Raw genomic sequence first — 19,722 nt, forward strand, 5'->3', positions numbered from 1 at the left:
GGTCTTCTCCATCAGCCCTTCATTCATTTTTTTTTTCATTTATTCAACACATATTTATTGAGTACCTACGGTGTGCTCAGCACTCTGCCAGGTGTAAGAGAAGCAACCATGAGCAAAATCAGACCCATAGATCTTATAGACTAATGGGAAAATGGTATTCAAAGCATCAAACAAAAAAATTCAAATTGTAATTCTGATCATTCTTACCAACCTTAACTATATAGTGGTGTTTAGGTTTATAAAAGGGTCATTTAATTTTTGTGGTAAGATCAGGGAGGACAGAGATTTGAAAGGAAAGTGGATATTAACTAGGGTAAGATCATTTCCAACACAGACCCTGTGGCAGGTGTAGGCCTGTGGCAGAAGAAATCACAATGTGTTTGTAAAGTAACACAAGGTGGAGAAAAGCAGAGAAAGAAGAGGAACAGGAAGAGTCTGGAGAGCCAGATAGGGGAATGAGCACACTCTTGTAGATCTTGTTAAAGACTTTATCTTAAGAGCAGTGAGTTTATTTTAAGAGCCCCTGAAGTAGGGGAGAACCCAGATTGTATTTGCATTTCAAAGCCTTCATCTGGCTACACTGAAGTGAAGCTATTTAAGAGCTTTCCTAAATCCTGGTGGGAATTGATAGTAGTTTGATCTGGGTTTGATCTGGGTTGATCTGGCTGTGAAGACAGAGAGGAATAGATGGATTTAAGAAATAGGGGAAAGAAAGGGAGGCGTCCAGGAAGCCTGGTTTCTACTTTGCATTATTCATTGAGATTGGATGACTAGATAAGATCAAGGTTTGGGGCTCAATTAAATTAAGCCTTGGGCTGTTGCGTTTGAGAAATCTTTAAGAAATTTACATATTAAATCTTTCCGTGGCAGCAATATGGTAGGAATATTAAAAAATATGAATCTTTATCCCTGTTTCAAAAGTTATAATCTCACTGGGAAAAAATAAAGTACAGACACAGGAAATATTTAAATGATATGTACACTCAGGACTTCACTTATTAAGTAATCCATAAGGTACAGAATGTAGGCCCTCACCCAAGTTCCTTTTTCATTTTATGTTAAATTTAATTATTTAAACTCAGTTATATAACATTTCATCTTTGAAGTATATTAAATATTAACATATAATTATTGGTACCTAATGAAATTCATTCAAATTCTGGGAAAGTGTACACACATGCGTACTTCTATTATTTAGGAAGATATAAAAATCTATATAGAGAGCAGTTTCAGCATGTATTTGAATATGAATTTCACTAGTGTACTGAATAGTTTTTTAAAGTGTTGATTGATGTTAGTTACAAAGGAGATTCTCAGAATCCATACAATTATTTGTAATGCTCTACAATTCTCTCACACATTCCTCTGCAGAAAACAGGCACAGAATGTGGTCTGTACAGACAGGATGATGGGTTCTGAAAGCATTTGTGGTCAAGGGATTTGAAGAGCAGACAGAATTTGTCCAGGCAAAATTTAAGCAAGAGCACTTTCTAAGTGGAGGGCCAACAGGATTCAAGAATTGGAAGATGTGCTTAAGGTGGACAACAGAAGGATTAATTAGTAAATAGGGATGGCAGGGTAGTCAGTATTATCCCCTGTTTACGTAGTCAGTAGTATCCCCTGTTTACATAGTAGTGCTTAAGCCTAGGCTTTTATTTTTTTATTTTTTTATAATTTTTTTTTTTAATGTTTATTCATTTTTGAAGACAGAGAGAGACAGAGCATGAGCGGGGAAGGGGCAGAGAGAGAGGGAGACGCAGAATCCGAAGCAGGCTCCAGGCTCTGAGCTGTCAGCTCAGAGCCCGACGCCGGGCTCGAACTCAGGAACTGTGAGATCATGACCTGAGCCGAAGTCGGGCACTCAACCGACTGAGCCACCCAGGCGCCCCAAGCCTAGGCTTTTGAACTAAGTTCCGTAACTGTTTCCAAGTGGTAATATGAAGATATTTCATCATTTCTTCTGCAGGCTCCCGTCTTCGTCAGGAAGATTTTCCACCTCGCATTGTTGAACACCCTTCGGATCTAATTGTGTCGAAAGGAGAACCTGCAACTTTGAACTGTAAAGCTGAAGGCCGCCCCACACCCACTATCGAATGGTACAAAGGTGGGGAGAGAGTGGAGACGGACAAAGATGACCCTCGATCACACCGAATGTTGCTGCCAAGTGGATCTTTATTTTTCTTACGTATAGTACATGGACGAAAAAGCAGGCCTGATGAAGGGGTCTACGTCTGTGTAGCAAGGAATTACCTCGGAGAGGCCGTGAGCCATAATGCATCGCTGGAGGTGGCTAGTAAGTAAAACGGGCTTTTACAGCGGGAATGGTACATTGGGATTATTTGCCTGGAGAATGGTAATAAAAAGTGAAATCTGTATCCCAGGCTTTACCTGAGGAAAATTTCTAGCTTTCTATTTGAATACGATCCTCTACCTATTTAATTTTTTCATAGTTTTCATTGTAACTGGTTATTCAAAGCTAAATTGGGATTTGCCCATAGTTGTTGAACCATTTTACTTTTAATTAGGAGCAGCTTTCTGTTGAACATTTTCACTGAAATCGATTTAGTTCTTCTCCTTTGTTGCTTTTAAATATATCGAAAATCCGTATGTTTCTCTAAAAAGAATAGCATGGGGTATTTTTCACTTGTCTTCATTTGGAGAAATACTTTCAACTGGTGGTATAGATAAGGTTTTAAACTGTTTCTAATTCTTAGAAATATATTATACTTCTGGTAAACTATAGCTAGAGAAATGTATGTATGTGCCTCATTCTTTATTATCTTGGCTGTTGTAGTGCACTGTGGGAGGAAAACCCGTGTATGTCATCCTTAGGTAGTTAATGGTTTAGTTTATATGCATAAATACCAAATGTAGCTCATTTGCAATGACCTCAAGAAGGATCTGTTGACTAATGATTAAGTTGTTATATATCTAGAGTCTAAGTGTGTAATATGTTTGAATACAAATTGGGCTTTTCTTATTTTCAAGAAACATTTAAGAGGTAGCCAAAGGGTTTCATTTCCTTGAAAGAATCATTCTGTATATGCGTGTGTGTGTATATATATGTATGTATATATATATATATATATATATATATATATACATACATATATATACATGTATATACACACACATAAATATATATGCACATATATATGCATATATATATATATATATATATATATATATATATGAATTACATAGGGATTGGCTGGAAAGACAGATGAAATTTAGATCTCTAATTCACTTTAACTACATAAAATTACAGGTGAACCTGAATACATAACTATATGTAAATTTATATATAATATTTTTCAAGATGATTGATGTTTTGATATAATTTATGTTCAGAATTTTAATTATATAATCAGTTTCATAATCTCTGACATTATCTCCATTATTCAACTAGAACTTGAATATATAGATCCACAGATAATTACACAGTTATACAAAGAATTTTGAAACAGATTTTACAACTTAATCAGATTATTAATGTGGAATCAGCTCCCAAGAATTTAGATGAGTTGATCACACTCAGAACTATGTAGTACTTACAATGAGACAATGCCAAAGATGTCTAATATGAGCATAAAATTTAATTAGCTAAAAATGAAAATAACCATTGAAGACTATGTCAGCACTAGCCATTCACATTTTTAAAACATTTACTTGAAACTCAAGTTTATATTTCTCTGTTCACATTTACTTCATCATAAACTTATGTACGTTCTCTTATTGCCTTGATTCCCAGTGAAAATCTTAGAACTACATCAATGAGATGTATAAAAGTTGTAATCATAGTAGCAGGCTATTTTGTTTTCTTTTTTTTTCTTTTTCTCTTTTTCTTTATCCCAACTTTAAATGTAGCACAGGCAAAAGAAGTTTAAATGTTTTTATAAAAGGATGTATATATTTTGATAAAGTCATCTTTGAGGTTATGATATTAATACCTTTTCTAGCTTTTGGCATGTTTATATTTAGAATGCTTATTCCCTGTGGAGATAAAATTAAGTTAACATTTGAAAACAAATTTAGAGAATCCCGAAAAATGATGTAGATGACCTAGGCCAACTCTTATTCTTGGTAGTTAAGAAACTGAAGACTGGAGGGAAAAACAGAGTCATTGTTTATTCCCTGAAATTATAATTCCTTATAAATGAAGTGTATACCAATAGACATATAAAAGATCATCTTGTGTTTCTGTGTTATTTCTTACTCTACTTAAATTCTGATTATTGCCAGAATTTTTAGAAAAGGTTATACTTAAATAGAATGTCTAATGCTTACCTTCTAGATCGTGCCTTTCTTTCTTTTTTTTTAAATTATTGTTTTAATGTTTATTTATTTTTGAGAGAGAGAGAGAAAGTCAACAGGTAGGGGCAGAGAGAGGGAGACACAGAATCTGAAGCAGGATCCAGGGTCTGAGCTGTCAGCACAGAGCACAATTCAGGGCTTGAACTATGAACCGTGAGATCATGACCTGAGCTGAATTCCAGCACTTAACCAACTGAGTCACCCAGCCGCCCTTAGATCTTTTTTTTTTTTTTTTCAAAACTCCTTCAGTTTTACTTCAGATGATCAAGATACCCTTAAAGCACTGGAGTTTAGAGAGCTGTGTTTTTCTAATCTGGCTTTTGTGTAGCTATTTTAAAAGACATTATTAGTTTCCAGTTAAATTCTTTTTTTCTAAGCAAGACGTTCCATTAATGTGTGAGTCCATTCTGGGAAATACTCTTCTAGTCTTAGTCAACAAATATACCGTCATGGAAGTGAAACCAGATATAAGATCATTATATAACTTTTACCAGTAAAATATTCAAATACATAGTCCCTGAATGCATAAGTCACAAATTTTAGTGTGATATACCAAAATGTTTCAAGCTCCAGAGAAAAAAGAATATTATAATTTACTGAATAAAATTTAAAGTACTTTAAACAATGCTTTAAGATCATACTCAGTAACAATTCATGTATGTATAAAGCCAGAATGTATAGATAGTGTATATTTAGCAAATATATTTGGATATTAATAAAGACAGTTTGATAGCAAAGATTTTTATTAGTGATAATAATTATTCTAAACCCTGAAAAAAGTTTGAGTAGTGTTTGCTATCAACAGTTTTTATACTTGTTTAATTGCATTAATTAAAAGCATGTTTTTATTTGGATAAATTGTATTATTTGGTTACATAAGTTACATGGGGAAAAATTAAGTGCTCTGAGTTAAAATAGATTTTGTGTATTTAAAAAATTTGGAAACTTATTTTGTAAACTCAGGCTTTAGTGCACTACAAATAGATATGTAGTAACTTAGTTCACATATATTTCAGTTATTTATTTTAGGCAATGGTTACTGCTAATTCACCATTCTAAAATATGTTTGCATCCTAAAATGGAAGGTAGGTTTTTGTATGTTACATAAACCAGGTTGTGTAGGGGTAGGGGGTTGGTTGGAGGAGGGGAGGTCTGGGGAACCATAGGTCATATTGCTTGTAGGTTAAATCTGTAAGGTACAGTTTTACATTGGTTTTATATTTTCTTGGACAATATTATTACTTTTTTTTTTTTTTCTTAGTTTTGGTACCAGAAGTTCAATAACTATTCTTATTGTTCCGAAAGACAAAGACACAGGAAGGCAAAGATTGCATCTAATTTCTTAGTGATCCTGTAGCCCAAAGTAATAACATTAACAAAAGTGTCTATGGGGCAACACAGGTTTCACAGCACAGTTGTTGGTAATGCTTTTAAAAACATTTATTTTTTTGTGTTTCATTTGCCTTTAAACCAAGTTTTACAGCTGTAACAACAACTGGATTTCTTGGTTCCTAACAATTGTCAATCTCTCAAACTTTGAAAAAAAAAAAGATATTGAATGCCATTTAAAAATCTTCATTTCTGTAAAGAAAAGATAACAATTGTGTCTTTTGTGTTTTTAATATTTATTGACATTTACATAATGCCCCAAAAGGATTGCAGTCATTATTTAATAGGATTGTTTATTTTTATTTTCTTAATTTAAAAGCCAATTGTAATCTGGTTAGACCCAGTGAAAAGCAGTGGCCAGACTTTTGGTGCCTGTCCTTGCCATGTAGTAAAAGCTGTATTCCTTTCTTGTCCTTGAAAAATCACTTTCAATGCAATTAAAAAGTCACCTCACACAATTATATATTCTAAAAATTCGAATGGTAAGAAATGTATAATGGTCCTTACACCTAAAGTTTCCTGAAACTTTTGGAAGTTTATCTCTGACAAGAAAAGAATTTTTTATCCACAGTTGTATTTTTTTTAATTTAGTTTTTAATTCTTACATTTCTTTGCAAACCAAGAATGATGTATCATGATGGAGACATTAAGTTGGAAAATTTAGGAGATATTGATGCTTGCTGTTTGTAAGATTTCTGAAAACTTTATCAAATTCAGTTTCAAACGAGGCTTTCTAAAAGGGACTTGCAAGCAGTATTTTCTTGCTTGCCTTGTATTAGCTCCATTCAAGAGTCTACTAACTGTCTAGGAAAATATTTTATGGGCCCATTCTTTAATACCCACCATTATCACTCACTAAATTTAGAACTCCATTGTATGCCTGGCACAAATTGATAGCCCAATTCTTAGACACAACTTATATTTCATAAGTAATTTGATCTTGGGTAATTGCATTGAATTTTAAGGAAAATTAATTTGAACCTTGACCCTCATGCTTTCCATCGTAGAACGTGGCCCTCTACGTCATCTGCCAAGCAGTGCACAGCCAGCATATGGCTATTTGTTTCCTATTTAAGCTGTTTTCTCTTGAGGAAAAGAAATTCCCTTCAGACCAGGCAGACATCTGCTCGCTGTCTTAGCAGCAAAACCAGGGAACTATCTTTCCTGAAAAAAAAAATCATTTTGTCCAATTAATCAAAGATTAAGTCTTCCCAGATTTTATTAACTGGGGTACATTTTAATAGTAATGACTTTGAGGTGAATGTTTATATCTTGAGGTAATATTTTCCCATGACTTTCAATATATCATCATCTTTTGTTTTTGTTATTATTAAATGGTACTGCTTAAAATGATTTAGATTTTGACTTCCCCAATTTTCCTCCTTTGGGTAAAATGACAACTGAATTGACCATGCATGCTAAGTAGGCATGTGTTTACCTAGGTACAATAGAATGTATTCCCAAACTCTGGACCTTGGAAGATGGAAGGATTACTCCTAGAGGTGAAATGGTTCAGATGAGCAGGTAGAAGTACAATATGCCATTATATTTTAAAATATTGATTGAGTGTGTGTGCACACACACACAATAAGACCTCTATTATGGTCAAACACTAGAATTATTTATACAATATATATACGCACGCGCACGCACACACACACACACACACACACACACACACATTGTTCCCTGAATGACTTTTATCTTTGAAGCTGAATTTGCTGTATATTGCATCTTTAATTGGGGCGCCTGGGTGGCTCAGTCAGTTAACCGTCCGACTCTTGATTTCGTCTCAGGTCATGATCTCGGTTTCGTGGGTTTGAGCCCCACATTGGGCTCCATGCTGACAGGGAGGGGCCTACTCAGGAGTCTCTCCCCCTCTCACTTCTCCTCCTCGTGCACTCTCTCTTTCAAAATCAATAAATAAAAACATAAAAAAAAAATCTTTGTTTCCTCTACTTAATTTGTTTTATTTTTTTAACTTGCCATTTTCAGGTGTTTCACCACATTCTAAAACCTTTTTTATATCTTATTTTTGTTTTCATTATTCAAAGAAAGAATGTTAAAGAGTCATTTAGTTTCATGAGTTTGTAATCTTTTACTTTCTGGTCCACTTATATTCTGAAATGAACTGATTCTTTGTTCCAGAATTGATTCATGATTAAATGAAATTATGCATATAAAGTATAGCACAGGGACTGTCACATAATTAGAAACCATAGATTATAAATCGTAAATGTAATTGTTGGTGCTATTATTTTCATTACCTTTTTTCTCTTTACCTCATTATTGTCAGTTACCTAGATTCTTTTTATATAAAGGGGATCTGGATGCTTCTGAAAAATGGACTCACTTCATTTTAAATTTAATGACATATGTGTTGGGGCACCTTGGTGGCTCAGTTGGTTGAGTGCCTGACTCTCTGTTTTGGCTCAGGTCTTGATACCAGGGTCATGGGATTGAGCCTCGCATCAGGCTCTGTGCTTAGAATGGAGCCTGCTTAGAATTCTCTCTCTCTCTCTCTCTCTCTCTCTCTCACTCTCACTCTCACTCTCACTTCCTCTCCCCTTCTTCCTTGCTCACACACTCTCTCTCAAATAAAATAAAATAAAATAAAATAAAATAAATAAAATAAAATAAAAATGTGTGTTAACATACTAAAATGTAAGTACAATGCTTCAGGAATTAAATTGTCTTAAATTAATTTCTGGTTGAGTATGAAATGTGTTGAATATATTAAATTCCACCTTGAGTTGAAATCCGTGGTATGAGAAATTGACCCTTACCTTTGAATCCTCAGTGCTAATGCAGGACATGCAACAGTGTTGACTAAAATCATTTTTGTTGCAGCGACAAATGAAAAAATTCACTTTTATAACTTTTACAGTTGGGATAACATTCATGTATTTCCTAATGTATATATTTATTCAGTTAAATAAAGAGGCAGTATTGCTAAATTCTGTGACATTTTTATGTTTACTTAAAGACTTGAGTGTTTACTATCGATCAGAATATATTCTTTTGTTGTTGCCTAAGCTTGTGCTGCTATAACAAGAACGCCACGTACTGAATGGCTTGTGCAACACACATTTGTTTCTCACAGTTCTGGAGGCTGGGAGGTGGAGATCCGGGGCCAGCATGGTCGTGTTCTGGTGAGAGTTCTTTTCTCAGTTTCTCACATGGTAGAGAGAAAGCTCTGGTCTCTTTACTCTGTGCAAGGACACCAGTCCCATGCTGAGATCTCCACCTCCATGAACCGTCAAATGCAAATTACCGTCAGAAGTAATAAGCTTACAGAGATCATTTTTACAAAACTTTGGAAACTTGTGTTTCATTTTTTATTACAGAACACTTAAAAAAATACATACATGTTCTTGTAATATCATTACTGACAGTTAACTACTGTCAGTAGTTACTGGTGAACGTTGGGGAGGTATCCTTTTAGATATCCTAAGGTCCCTGTATATTCTCTGGGGAAAACTATTCCCTATTTACTAATATTCGGTCTTAGGTAGCCAAAAAAGGCATTGGATATGTTGGAACGTGTATCTGTGTAATAAAGACTAATTGGAAAAGTTAGGTCTCTAGGTTGGATCTGACCAGAGAGCTTTCTTCTGTTGAATATTCCTAGATACACCATCCTGGACAAGATTCAATCCAGTAATCATGGGGTTAGGGGTTACATATACCATTAGCAGTCTCATGAGCCACTCCTTTTATTTTCTCAAAAACTTGATTGCGTTCATACGTGCTGAAAAGTACTAAGATGATTTTTTCAACACTAGTTGATACTTAGATATAAAAGCCCCTTGAGGCTCCCAGAAAATCAATTCAGTATTTAGTTATTTATGAGAAATTCTTGGCAGTGTCTCCTCCTATCAAGAGTTCTGTCTGTAAAAAATATTAAAAGAACAAGCTAGATCTGGTTACCTCTCCAATGTTATCATATCATTCCTCCTTTTAATCATCTTAATTTACTGAAGACTTAAATGCTAAAAGTCTTTCTCACATACACAGACCAACTTGAGAATCATTTGTATGTATTTTAAAACTAGTGACATGGGGCGCCTGGGTGGCGCAGTCGGTTAAGCGTCCGACTTCAGCCAGGTCACGATCTCACGGTCCGTGAGTTCGAGCCCCGCGTCAGGCTCTGGGCTGATGGCTCGGAGCCTGGAGCCTGTTTCCAATTCTGTGTCTCCCTCTCTCTCTGCCCCTCCCCCGTTCATGCTCTGTCTCTCTCTGTCCCCAAAAAAAAAAAAAAAAAAAAAAAAAAATAAATAAATAAATAAATAAAAAAAAATAAAACTAGTGACAAATTTAACAAAACACACCTAAACCTTTTTAGTATGCTTAATTTTAATTAATACAATATAAGTTATCTTAAACTGTCATTAATTATCAATTAAAATTTTTTTATGTCCGGCTAGAATAAATTATTATTGCATGTTTCGGGGGGCATAAAAGTTCTCTGTTTCTTTGTTACCCAAAGTGGGCATTAAAAATGTTTTTAAACAGAAATTAAATAAATATGTGAAGAATACCAAAATATAGTTTATCCAAAAAATGGTGTTTTTTCTTTTTTTAAAAAAAAATTTTTTTAACGTTTATTTATTTTTGAGACAGAGAGAGACAGAGCATGAACGGGGGAGGGTCAGAGAGAGGGAGACAAAGAATCTGAAGCAGGCTCCAGGCTCTGAGCTGTCAGCACAGACCTGACGCGGGGCTCGAACTCACGGACCGCGAGATCATGACCTAAGCCGAAGTCGGCTGCTTAACCAACTGAGCCACCCAGGCGCCCCCTTTTTTTTCTTAATTTTTTTTTTAACGTTTATTTCTTTTTGAGACAGAGAGAGACAGAGCATGAATGGGGGAGGGTCAGAGAGAGAGGGAGACACAGAATGCTGAACCTGCTTAGGGTTCTCTCTCACTCTCTCTCTGCCCCTCCCCTGCTCTCATGCTGTCTCTCTCAAAATAAATAAATAAACTCAAAAGAAAGAGAAAGAAAGAAAGAAAGAAAGAAAGAAAGAAAGAAAGAAAGAAAGAAAGAAAGAAGGAAGGAAGGAACGAAAGGGAAAAATCCCATATAGACAGTAATGTTGTTTCTAGCTATGTGGGAGAAGCAAATTCAGGTATGGAAGGATTGGATCTGCTCCAGGCAGCAACTAGAGGCTTCTAGTCATAATGTGGTTAGGAACCAGCAGCATTGGCATTACCTGGAAGCAAGTTAGAGGTGATGAATGATGGGCCCCATTGCATACCAACTGAATCAGACCCTGTATTTTAACAGTATTACAATGTGGCTTTTGCAAATTCAAATTTGAGAAGCACTCTTCTACATTGTGCTAGAGTTCGTAGACCCCTGTTCATCCCCTAGAACCAAAACAACAACAACAACAACAAAAAACCTTTTGGAATGTAAATCCGGTGGTTTTTTTTTTTTTTTTTTTTTTAAGAGAAGCAGGTAGAACATGATTTTTGGTGAATTACACTGAATTTCTGAACCAGGAGAGAGGGCAGGGGAGAGTGGAAAAGGATGTATAGGAGACTAGCAAGTCAGGGGCAGAATTAGAGAGAAGGAAACACACAGAAAGAAAAGTACAGGAAGTACACTGAGGGAAACACATCCAGAATAACAGGAGGGGAGACTCCAGGAGACAGAGCAGGGGAGAAGGAAGAGGGGAGAGTAAGTAGGAGGATAGGGAATGAGACAGACAAGGGGAGAGAGAGAGAGGTAAGCAGAAGAAAGGTAGAGAGAGAGTATGTGCTGGGGGCTGGGGTGGGGGTGTGGTCATGGTAAGGATTAAACTTGGAACAGTAGAAAAATACATTTGCTTGGATGCAGAAGGAAAAGAAAATTGTTGGCTATGTACGAATAATTACAGACAGTGGGATATTAAGCAGAGAATAGGACACTCAAAGCTTTATCTGTATCCATAACATTGTTTACCAAGAAAAGTAATGCATGAACTTGTATCTTAGGTGTTTTGAAGCAAGTTCAAAGGAAGGTTGTATTTACTTAATCCAAAAGTGAAATGCCATGTGTGTATATAATTTTTATACTTCACATTTTCTAGAATTAAAACTATGGAAAAACTGGAATTTATTAATAAGAATAGAATGATGCTGGAAGGGTCATTTGGAAGTCATTTAATCTGTTCCTCTGACTTTTAAATTGTCTAAAGATCATTTGTTGTATTAAAAGAGGTTCAGAGCTAAAGATTATCTAGCCTCCATCATCAGTACCCCTTACATGCATCAGCATATGTTAACACAAAGTTATTACTTTAATTTACTTAAATCCTATTCCGTAGAAATTTCTTTCATTTTACATGCTGATAACAGAAAAGCCATTTTTTTTTAATGTAGCAGCTCATATGTTTGAAGATAGTCATTAAGTGGGGCCTAATTTTTGATAAATTATATCTGTTGTTTAATTTAGGTTTCTAAGTATAATAAAACTGTTTTAATCTCAGTCTCTTAGTATTTCCAGAGTGGAAATTGTAGCTTTAGTAACATTTTAAGTCATATTTAACCTAAGGTCTAAATTGAAGTTTTAATAGTGCCTGTGACATTTTACACTTGTCAAGAGGAATAAAAGTTTATGACCAAGTTATTTAGTATGCCTGAATGGGGACATTTTAAATCTTATCCAGTAAATAATGGAGTAAAACTTAGAAGAAAAGCCAGATACTTCAAACAAAATGGGAAAGGACGTCCCTTCCCCCTAAGGATTTATACTCTTTCTCAATCTCTATCACCCTATATCTCTTTACCACAGGATACTGTACTTATCTAGATTGAGTCACATTAAGTTACCATTTTATCAGATTCTTATCTCTGTCAGACACCAGAAAATGGATTAGGAGTCTGTGTTTGATGGAGAAGGACACCGAGAGCATTTTGATCACATAACTCGGCACTTGTCATAGCTTACTCAGGTGACTTCCCTTAGTTCTAAAATGAAAGTGTATGACAGGTCGTAACCTTGTTGAATCTTGCTTAAGGGAATTCTTGGAAAATATGATTATAGCATATTTTCCTTTGGGACTACCTCAGGAAAGAAAGTAGCAATGAGCCAAAATTCCAAAGGAGAGGAGAAATATTTTTGTGGCTGGTGGAGTGAGAGCATGTTGACAGGTGCCTTTAATTCCTTTCTTTTCATCTTTTGCCTAAATCACCAAAAACTAAAAACTTGAATTCTGTGGTCATACTCTGTAATATTTTTCTTTCTTTTTTTCTTCTTTCTTTCTTTCTCTTTCTTTCTTTCTTTCTTTCTTTCTTTCTTTCTTTCTTTCTTTCTTTCTTTCTTTCTTTCTTTCTTTCTTTCTTTCTTTCTGCCTTCCTTCCCTTCCTTTCCTTCCTTTCTTTCTTTCTTTTTCTTTCTTTCTTTCTTTCTTTCTTTCTTTCTTTCTTTCTTTCTTTCTTTCTTTCTTTCTTTCTTTCTTTTCCTTCCTTCCTTCCTTCCTTCCTTCCTTCCTTCCTTCCTTCCTTCCTTCCTTCCTTCCTTCTTTCCTTTCCCCCCCGGTAACACTTAAGTCTCTGTTCCTTCTGAGCTATGTTGGTTTATAATTCTTTAAGCCTCTCTTAAAATTTTAATCATCAACCCCAGGTGAATAACCATACATTTCTTACGTTCTATTCCAAGAGGAGTTTGTGTTGTTTGAAGGTTTTTATCCATAGAGTACATTGTGAACATTCTTTATAGTTACAAATAGAATTTGTACATGGATATTTTGTATATATGTATACACATATATATTTTGTGTAGATTCGCACATATATAATTTGTATAGAATTAGTTACAACTAATTCTGTCCTTAATTTTGTTCTCCACAAATGCAGTATATGTTCATTTATGACCTTGGTGAATTTACTTAAGCTCTTTATGTTTCAGTTTTCTCACCTGTAAAAAAAGGGGACTTTACTTCTACTTAGAGAGGTTTGAGGAGGATTAAATAAGTTGATATATACAAGGGGCTTAGAACTGTGCCTGGTTGACAAGCATTATATAAATGGTAGCTGTTGTATTATGTGCTATTTACTGTGTTAGGCGCATTACTACGGTTCCAAAAAATGTTTCTCTTCATTGCAGGTAAGTAAAGGCTGACAAACTAATGCCACATACGCTTACATTCAGATGAGTTTTTTTTGTTCCCAGAGTCAATCCTCTCATACATAAGTGTACTTAAAATCCATATAAATATTTGTGAAATGATAGATAGTCTTCATATATCAGTGCATGGTATGTCTTTTATGATAAATATATTTTTGAGGGCTTATAGAATTATTGTCATTGGCATGGCCAGCATTGAAATATTTCATTGTGGCCTTTCTCCAAATGTGTTCCAGTGAAGCATTTCTGTAAGCTGTCAAAAAATAATTTGTAAAATAAGTCTTTAAACAAATTTCTAAACATATCTCTTTTCTATAAGACGTTTGAGGGTTTAAAATATTAATGAATCCTAAGAAACATGAGTAGGAGATCTAAGTTACTACAATTCCCACATTTTTATGGAATGCCATTTTTTTTTTTTCAGAAAACAATTTTCTCAGAATGCATTTTGGATGAAAACTAGTGTTTGGTATTTTGTGGGTGGACGTACATTTTCAAAAGTGTCTAAGTATCTCAGGTTCAGGTTTGTGGTTATTTATCTACATGGTTTCTTTGTTTCAAGAGCAAAAGAATAAGATTATGATATACTATTCTATTTCTTTTTTTTTTTTCTTTCTTCCAGGGATGTTTTCTTCTCCTACATCACTATGTTGAAGGCTATAACAGGGGACCATTCAATATTCCAAACAATTCAAATATGGCGCTTTACCAAAACTTTGCAAAGAGGTGCTCAGCAGTGTGTGTGGCCTTACCCTTTTCTCTCACTAATATCCTGTTACTGTTAATAGTCTTGACCTCAGCTTTCTAAACTTTGCTTTCTATAATGGATATAATTTACCTCTTGCAAGCATTTGACACAATTGACCTCCTTTGTGAAACGTTCACTTTCCCAGAATTTCGTGGCACCCAGCTAGATCAGGATTACATTCTACTGCATGTAACTAAAGTCAGGCAATTTACCAGACAGGTTTAAAATTGATTCTGGAGGAAGGCTGTACCAGAGAAGTATGGCAGCTCCAAGAATCCAGCTTCCTTTTATTTTTCTGCTCTGCCAGCCCTAGTATGTGGCTTTCTTCCTTGTGGTTACAAGCTGATGGCTGTACCTCTCAATATCACCTTTCTGTGCTTTACTAGAAGGAGGAGTGTAAAAAATCAGCAGCTATCCCCGTCCCCCTACCCCTGCTTTTTTTTTTTTTTTTTTAAATCAAGACAGTAAATTTCTGGAAATCTTCACCCAGTAGAAGTCTATTACATTTCATTGGCTAGACCTATGTCACATGGCCACCTTTAGTTTCAAAGATGTATGGTGTTCAAAAACAAAATTCAAGGGAGTTATACTTTATTAAGTGATTCATGAATCAGGTAGCATCCCTGTAGCAAGTAGAAAGATGCTCCCAGGAGTACATCAACAAATGAAAGGTTTTTATAGGAAGTAGGGTAGGGCCAGTTGTTATTAGCAAAAGAAAAGAAAGGATTGTTTCAGGCAAGGTCACCTTCCATCAGGGGAAGGGCAGGGGGTCTTATCATACACATGACCTCATCTTCCTTTGGGGAATGGAGAGGGCCCCTGTGACAGATTACCTCATTGGTGTTGACCAGAAATTTTCAGATTTATTGTCTTAAAATTCCCTTCCTGGAGAGGTTGAAACTACAATTAAGTCTTGGTTTGCTGTCCTGGGGAAGTGACTCTACCTTGAGCCTGCAGTTTTCTTTTCAGTAAGGAGAAATGTTTTTAACTAGCTCATTTCTTCCCCAAACAACGTTTGGTATTTTGCTAAAAGGAAGAACAGAAAAATGGATGCTCACTAGCCAACTAGCAAGGTCCACCATCTACCTGCTATTGATTTTCTTCTTATTTATATCTAGACTAGTCTTGGCTTATAGCTGAAATGTTCAAATTCCTGGAGTGTTTATTCTTCTCTTTTTGCTCTGTGGTTTGCCTTGGATGACCACACCTACCTCTTTGGATTCTTCTAGAACTATTGTCCTGTTTCACTCCCTGTTTTCTTGTCTCTAGCCTTGACTTCCACAGCTCCATTTGGAGATCCTGGTAGTATCTCCAGCTGAAATGTCCAATATGAGACTTAACCATCTTCCTTTCCATTCCTGCCTTTCCTCTAGTTTTTCCTAGCTCTGAAAGGGATACCACCATCCATTTGACTCTCCAGACTAGAAACTTGAGATTAATTCTTTCTTCCTTTCTTTCCATCTGTTCCTATCAGTTGATCCTCAAGTCTTGCTGATGATTTGTCTTGAATAGCTGTAGGATTTTTCTACTTACCTTCATTCCTCTCACTATTCTTCTAATTTGTGTCACCATTATTTCTCAACTACATAGCTGTAATACTATTTTGCAAGTAAAAATCTGATCTGTCCCTCTTGATTGTTCACTCAGAGATTCTCCAATGCCCCTAAAATCTAAACCCTTGAAAATGATTTGCAAGGGTCTGTGTGATCCTGGCATTGGTGGCATAAAATTCATGGTCTCCTACCCCTACCTCTTTGGTCTGGAAAAAAATATTTATTGTTTCAGAGTTCAGAAGATCCGTCCTTTACTCTTAGCCTCCTTTTCTGCACATCCTACCCCTCCCACTGTCACATCAAGTTTAACCTTACCCATATCACCCTGTATTCCTTTATCATATTATGTAACTCCTGTATTGTAATTAGATTGTATTTACCACTTAATTCCTTTTTTTTTTTAAGTTTATTTATTTATTTTGAGAGAGAGCACACATGCCTGCAAGCAGGGAAGGAGGAAAAGGGGAGGGAAGAGAGAGAGAGAATCCCAAGTTAGCTCCACTCTGTCAGCACTGAGCACAACTGGGGGCTTAATCCCACAAAATGTGAGATCACTATCTGAGCTGATATCAGGAGTGGGACACTTAACCAACTGAGCCACCCAAGCGTCCCTTGCACTTAATTCTAAATACTGTAACTTGTACCTAGTATGGGTCACAAAGGGAGTGTTATTACTAAATCTCTGTCAGTAAACAGTTCTGTATAACGATCCCTACCAGCCAACAATAATGGAAAAAAAAAAAGGTTTCTTTATATTTGAAGGTGCTGATGTGCAATTTGGCATTTTGTTTCCCCAGTAGAAATGAGAGACTGCATACATTATCTATCTTTTTTAGCCTGGTGTGTTTTATGCCTCACCTTTTTTTTTTTTTCTTCTATGTAGAAATTTTTTTTTTTTCTAGAATCAACTCCAGTGGCAAGTTAAATCTGTGACTATATCTCAGCTAATTTTTCTGAAAAGAGTTTCAAGTATAACATTCATTTATTTAATACCATATTCTGATCATTAACTCAGACCATGGAATTTATTATACCTTAAATAGAATGAAATTAAGTTTTGGAATTTAAACTAAACAGTGGATACTTGCACAGATACTGAAAAAGAAATATGTATGAACATATATCAAGAGAAATAAGTATCACCCCCCCCCCCCACATTGGAACAAACTATTCATTAACATTTAGATTTAGATTTAAATACTTAAATGTATAGTTTAAAATTTTATACCAATGTTTGCATTACTAATCTAATATACACTGCTTGAACATCGATTGTGAGGCATAACCACAGAGAATCCTTCCAAAATCTTTAGAATTTAGATTTTTCTCTTATGGTGTTAGATATAAAAATTAACAGAATAAAACACTGCTCACATTAATATGAATATTTAAAAGCATAAACATTTTGGGGATCTCTGGGTGGCTCATTTGGTTAAGCGGTCGGCTCTTGGTTTCGGCTCAGGTGATCATCTTCTGGTTTGTGGGTTCGATCCCCACATCGGGCTCTGCGTTGATGGTGTAAAGCCTTCTTGGGACTCTCTCTCTCTCCCTCTCACTCTCTCTTGCTCTCTCTCCCTCTCACTCTCTCTTGCTCTCTCTCCCTCTCACTCTCTCTTGCTCTCTCTCCCTCTCACTCTGCCCCTCCCCTGCTCTCTCTCTTTCTCTCAAGGTAAATTAGCTTAAAAAATATAATATAAATATTTTTCATGTAAATATAAATATAAATTTATATATATAAATATAAGTTTATATTTATATATATAAATATTTTTCATGTAAGTATAAAACAACCATGTTAAATATTTTAAAATTTTAGAACACTCTTTTTTTGTTTAAAGTAAGTAAGACATAAAGCCTAGACCTTAGAAGAACAGTCCTTTACATTGGTAACTACTTCTTTTGACTGACTCAGTTATGCTGATAACCATTGTCTAAGCTATAGAATTGCTACTAAGAGTGGGGAGGGGCAGAAAGTTGTTAATTTAAATGAAACGGTTGCAATTTAATTAATTTTATTGTGATATAATTGACATATAAAATTGTATTACTTTCAGGTATACAACATAATGATTTGATACGTGTATATTGCAAAATGATTACCACAGTAAGTTTCACATTTTTCACCACGTATAATCATAAGTTTTTTCTTGTGATGAGAAAAAAGATCTACTTTTAAGATCTCCCTTAGCAACTTTCAGATATGCAACACAGTATTGGTACCTATAGTCCCTAGGACTTATTTATCTTTTAACTGGAAGTTGGTCATTTTTGATCACCTTCATCTATTTGCCCCACCCCTCTTCCCTCATCTCACACCCACCTCTAGTACTCCTTAGTCTGTACTCTGTTTCTAGGAGTTTGGTTTGTCTTTCTTTGTCTCATTTATTTCACTTAACATAATGCCCTCAAGATCTGTCCATGTTGTTGCATCTGACAGGATACCCTTTTTTTTTTTTTAAACATTTATTTATTTTTGAGAGACAGAGAGAGACAGAACATGAGCAGGGAATGAGCAGAGAGTGAGGGAGACACAGAATCAGAAGCAGGCTTCAGGCTCCGAGCTGTCAGCACAGAGCCTGACGCGGGGCTCGAACCCACGAACCATAAGATCATGACCTGAGCCTTACTCGGACGCTTAACTGACTGAGCCACCCAGGCGCCCCATAGGATTTCCTTTCTTTTTATGGCTGAATAATATTCCATCGTGTGCATGTATATATACACACATACAAACACACACACATATACCCTTACACAAACTTACCCCATATTTATTTAATTTGTTCATTCCTAGGTTGTTTCCATTGCCTTGGCCAGGGAAGTGCTGTTATCTTTGTGAGGTAGTGATTTCATTTCCTTCATAAATACCCAGAAGTAGAAATGCTGGATCTTATAGTAGTTCTATTTTTTTGAGGAACCTCCATACTGTTTTCCATAGTGGCTGCACTGACATGGTTCCAATTTTAAAGAGATTTTTATTGAAGTCAGAAAGTATACACACACATTCAAATTCACACGCACACAAACTGAGGAAATATTTTTACATGCTGCTATGGATTCAGTTAAAGCTCCTTTTGAATGTTTTTAAAAATGTCAGATTCAAATCTTCTTTAGATTCTTAAAAATAGGGTTGAAGCATATGATTTATTCATGAAATTTTGGCTAGGAAAAATATGAACAAAGAAATTCTCTTCCTCTATTCTTGCCCTGAAATGCTACAGTTACTGTGATAATTAGCTCAATGTTATTGTGGGTTATTTTTTCTTATAAATAATTTATACCTCAGTTTGCCTTCATCCTTTAAAATGGCAATGCATGAAATTGATTTCGTAGAATTGTACCTTTGATTAATATTTAATTTGAAATTATTTTACAGATTCAAGTTTAGATGTAACTATATCACATTTGAGATGATAAGTGTATATTAGAAAACTTGAGTATACATGTCTTTATAATCACTCACTGTTTTATTTTTCAAAAGCACCATTTCCTCAGTTTATAAAATCATATATTTTATAATGTGTAATTTTTTTTTTCGGCTCAGTAACAGAATTGATTCCATTTAGAATCACTTCCTTCCCCAGCTCCCTGTCCCCCTGAAGTTC

At 35.3% G+C, this 19,722-nt stretch overlaps 1 protein-coding gene across 1 annotated transcript in view; it reads left to right on the forward strand.

Moving 5' to 3' along the window:
• Window positions 1-19,722, forward strand: part of ROBO1 (roundabout guidance receptor 1) — a 1,142,978-nt gene that overhangs the window by 806,555 nt on the left and 316,701 nt on the right. The window contains exon 4 of the mRNA XM_058731718.1: window positions 1,967-2,293. Within this exon, the coding sequence (XP_058587701.1) occupies window positions 1,967-2,293 (327 nt within the window). The remainder of the gene's footprint in view (window positions 1-1,966; window positions 2,294-19,722) is intronic.

The sequence above is a fragment of the Neofelis nebulosa genome, chromosome 5 (genome assembly GCF_028018385.1).
Source record: "Neofelis nebulosa isolate mNeoNeb1 chromosome 5, mNeoNeb1.pri, whole genome shotgun sequence".
In the NCBI taxonomy this organism is placed as follows: Eukaryota; Metazoa; Chordata; class Mammalia; order Carnivora; family Felidae; genus Neofelis; species Neofelis nebulosa.